The sequence below is a fragment of the Mus caroli genome, unplaced genomic scaffold, assembly GCF_900094665.2.
Source record: "Mus caroli unplaced genomic scaffold, CAROLI_EIJ_v1.1 scaffold_18159_1, whole genome shotgun sequence".
NCBI lineage: Eukaryota > Metazoa > Chordata > Mammalia > Rodentia > Muridae > Mus > Mus caroli.
Genome location: NW_018389129.1, coordinates 13,115 through 17,785, shown reverse-complemented (window position 1 = coordinate 17,785; position 4,671 = coordinate 13,115). Strand labels below are relative to the sequence as shown.

The window sequence follows — 4,671 nt, the reverse complement described above, 5'->3', positions numbered from 1 at the left end:
TGTATCAAAAGATGGCCTAGTTGGCCATCACTGGAAAGAGAGGCCCATTGGACTTGCAAACTTTATATGCCCCAGTACAGGGGAACACCAGGGCCAAAAAGTGGGAGTGGGTGGGTAGGGGAATGGGGGGAGGGTATGGGGGACTTTTGGGATAGCATTGGAAATGTAAATGAGGAAAATACCTAATAAAAAATAAAAAATAAATTTTATTTGGCCCAAACCTAAAAAAAAAACCAAAAAACCAAACAAACAAAAAAGAAGGTAGCTTTCAGATTCCTCTTCATTTTATTTTCCTCTTTAATTAGTAAATCCAGCCATATCTGGGTTGGCTAACCATCTATTTATTTGAATTTAACACCTTTGTGTTCTGTCTGCCATGTGCCCCTTATGCAGACAGACCCCAAATGACTGACCCCAAATGCTTCCAACATACAATGGCAGAGAATATGCATTTCCATTCCAAAAGGGAGAAAACAGAGCAGAGCGAGGAAATACTTGGCCAAAGAAAGATGGATGACCAGCAGGTCAAACTTCAAACCCTGCATCTCCATGTCTGATGTCAAAATGCTCTTAAGAATGCCAATCCTATCAGCCTTGTTTGCCTGCCATGGACTTCTGTCCCTTGTGCTCGATCTCCACTTGTTAGCAGATCTCCTTGGCAGATATGTCATAACTCTAGCATCTCCAAAATCTTGGTGTCTCTAACATAATCCAGGCTTCATCCTCACAGTTTCACACCAGGGCCTCTCTTGGCCTCCATGCAGGGGCCTCTCTGACCCACAATGGCCTCAGCAGCCTCAATGCAGGGATATCGCTGACACATGGCTGGCTTCAGTGGCTTTACTTAGCTGAGAAGTGAGATTCCACACCCCCTTCGTGTATCTTTGACTCTAAAGCCAGAACCACATGGCCAAAGCTGCCAAAGTTTTCTGCTTGCTTAGGTTGGAACATGGCCCCTCATTCAAAGACACGTTCATCAGCTTTCTATATTTGATAGTTTCCATCATTACTTGGCCATCTTTTAAATTGTTTTTTGACAATTTAGAAGTTTATCTGAGTGAACTCTTTCCTGAAGCAACNACCCCTTTTATTCCTTTTAGAATAAGGCTTTTCTTAACATCTTTTATCTCACTAAGCACTGGACTTTCTTATTACACTTCCTTGTGTACCTTTCCTCCTCAAACTGTACTTTTTTTTCCTTTTTCTGGTTAGCTTGCTCCTTTTCATTATAGAGCTGTATTGGAGTGACCACTAACAACCACATGACCCAGTCAATACTAAGATGTCTTCACATCTCTGTCAAAGCCATTAATGCAAAACTCAATTTAACTGAAGGGAGATTTTATTATTATTATTTTTGAAGTGGAGCAATAAGCAACCACATTCTTCTCCTCTGAATCCTATTACACCAGGCTATCCTAATTAGTATTGCTCTAGGTACTCCTGTGTTCAATGCTCCTACTAGTATAGCCCACTAACTCCAGCTTAAGATGTTTAATTTCTTTCCTAATCCTAAATTGAATACTCCTCATTCTGCACACAAGCAACATAGCCTGTCACAGCAATACCCCACTCTCCAGTATCAACTTGTATATTGATGTGTCCTATCTGAGTAGCATGGTGGCACACAGGTAGATATGGTAGCTAAGAGCTCTACATCCCTATTTAAAGGCAGTAAGTAGAGAAATCTGAGGGCTGGAATGGGTTTGATGAACTTAAGAGGCCACCTGCTGTGACATACTGCCCCCAATATGGCTATAGCAGGGTTTGGTAAATAGTCCTCACAAAGNAGTTCCTTAGTTTACCTAGGGAGAGAATTTGCTTATGGAAGTGTGTATTTTACTTTATATTTTTTTCTGGTCTTTTTAAAGGATCTTCCAGTGCCTTGATGATTATTTCATCCATAATTACAATTGTCTGTCTTGTATTGGTCATCTTAGGAAGCTATTGTTGTAAATCAAGACATTTATGTACAAAAAAGGTAGGAAACTGGCTGGGTTCTTACTCTTGTTCTTGGTAATATGAGGTTGATGAGAACATAGGAGACTGGGCCTATGGCTCTCATCCAAGCCCCTGGCCATCACAGTGCCTATCTGTCCACTAGAATGATGCTCCTTGTTAGTCTTGAGCACCCTCTTCACAGCAGTGTTAGAGGTGAGTATTGTTGGGCACAGGAGGCTGGCAGACCCAGCCTAAGTCTACAATCAGAGAAGGAGGATGAAGCAGGAAAGTCCTCCTGAGGTAATGGAGAATTCAATGGACCAATGATCCAAATAAATCAAGAAAAATGGAGATGAGGCAATTGATCTCACCTCATAAACAATAAAACCTTCCCTGAAGACTGTGATTAAAATCAATTTGCTTTCTGAGGATGACATAATTCACCACAATAATTCTTATACCTAGGACCAAGTCCTGTACATTAGTAGCTCCCAACTTAGGACAGCCCTGAATACAAGATGATCAGAATGATCAGACAATTCAAGGAGTGGGCAGTGATGGACTGAACTGGAATCCCAGTACTGAGAAGGCTGAGGCAGAAGAATTAGCAAGTTCAAGGTTAGCCTGGACAGGGCAGTGGTGGTGCATGCCTTTAATCCTAGCACTTGGGAAGCAAAGGGAGGCAGATCTCTGTGTTCAAGGCCAGTCTGGTGTCTAGAGTTCCAGGAGAGCCAGGGCTACACAGAGACACCCTGTCTCTAAAGACAAGGTCAATCTGGGCTGCATAGTCATATCTTCTCAAAAGAACAAACAAAGCAAAGAACAAAAAATCCATTCATTCAACTTGGCCACTCTACTTCACCACAATCCAGTGTATGTGACACTATGATTCAATGTCTCTGTCCTCTGAAGTTGAAGTCACCTGTGTTTATGCAGGTAAAGTGGTCTGAGAGCCCACTGCTGTCATTGATAGGTTTTGCCAATCACAATCTAGAGTGAAAATACAGACTTGTGATGAAGACACCAATGTTCTGTTTCAATATGATCTAAAATTTCCCTGTAATCATAGACTGATGAAAGGTTTACATTTAATGTTAGGTGACATATGTTTAAGTCAATATATTCACTTTGGAATAACTTTTGTTGCATAAAATCTTTTAAATCTACCTGGATATTTGGTCAGACCTTCAATTCCAGTATGTAGATAGCTGAGGCAGGAGGATTGCTGTAACATTTCAAGCCTGTTGTGGATGATATACTCAGCTCAAGTCCAGCTTGGGAGCTAAGGAGAATCCTTGTCCCCAAAAACCTAAAAATGAAAGCTAAAAGGCCAGCAAAGAGAGAAACACGGGTGGATTTTTCTAGCTTTTCATATTTGCTGATTTTTTTTCCTGTTTCCTGACTTTTTAAAATTTTTAATTCACAATATTGCATCGCTGTACTTAAAACTCTAGAAATATCTGAAATCTTATCATACTAGAGCTTACAGTGGTTGAAGGATCTATAATGAAGAATGACAGAGCAAAGGATTGTGCAACGGAGTTCCGTGGTCTGTGGTGTGGGGACCTGTCTGAGAAATGAAGGAGAGTGGGGTCTGCAGCTGACACCCAGGAGCACACTGTAATCCACACCCCTTTGTCCTCCTGCTCTCCAGATTGACCTGCAGTCCTCAACACCACCTCTGTTGGATGACTCTTTGACATTGCCTGAGACGTGTTCGGTAAAGAAAGAAGATAAATTTCTGACAGCATCTCAGAATTCTGTGCTGTTGACTTCAGACGATATTGGTGGGAACCCATGAGACTGATGGCCGACAGAACCTCAAGCGCCAGGACATCAGAGTGCACTAGGCTGTTGCCATCAGGGGCTTCCTCTTCTTTCCTTTTTCATTCTTACATGATAGCGCTGTGGAGATCAAGCAGGGTATGGCTCTAAGTTACTTCTCACTGTGCAAAAACAATGATTTGTCCTGAGTGACTCCATTTTACAAGCAGCACTTGGCTCCCTTCTGAGTGCAATGCAGACATTGGAGGACAGGGCACCTTAATTTAAACTTAGATACATGTCAGCCAGGTACCATCCATGATGCAGGTGTTGATAATTAACTTAATCCCCGAGGTAAAAAAATATGCCTCCCATGCACTTATCAAAATAGATTTGAAGTCATGAACACATGTGCATCTCAAATTATATCAGAGAACTAGGTCTGAGAATTTATCTCACCCTCACCTGGTCCCCTAAAGAAGCCACCTAACCCTGCAATGCTCATGGCCCCCACAAACTTGCACCCTGTCTGTTTGTGTGTCAAGGAACCTTCAGACAGAGAACTCCTGGCCATCTTAAGGCTTCAGGTCCATCCACACTGCTAATGCCTCCTGCTTGAAACACTGTCTGACAGTTCATCTGCTGCTCCATGTTAATGTGGGTCTGCATCTCACCTGCTGGATCCTGGCGTCCTGCACCTCACCTCTGCAGTTCACTCAGTCCTGAGGCCTGGTGCATCCCTGCAGCCCCACAGCTCTCCACTGGCTTCCTTACCAGCTCCTCTAACAATCTGCATTGAGTCTGTCTGTGTGTCTAGAGTCCCTCTGTCTCTGCCTCCAGTCTGGTCTCTGTGAACTCTGCTGACAACTCATTCAGTGTTTTGCAGCCATTCTGTGAGCTAAGTACATATAATAACTGTGCGATGTACAATGTGTGATCTGAGAGTTTATATTAGTAATTAAGACT

General features: G+C 42.6%; 1 protein-coding gene across 1 annotated transcript in view; it reads left to right on the top strand.

Moving 5' to 3' along the window:
- LOC110287955 (UL16-binding protein 1-like) overlaps positions 1-3,792 on the top strand; it is a gene marked incomplete at its 5' end in the record, with an annotated part of 6,815 nt that extends 3,023 nt beyond the window's left edge. The window contains 2 exons of the mRNA XM_021154433.2: positions 2,747-2,877; positions 3,596-3,792. Of these exons, the coding sequence (XP_021010092.1) occupies positions 2,747-2,877; positions 3,596-3,742 (278 nt within the window). The remainder of the gene's footprint in view (positions 1-2,746; positions 2,878-3,595) is intronic.
- Between the last annotated feature and the right edge of the window lie 879 nt (positions 3,793-4,671).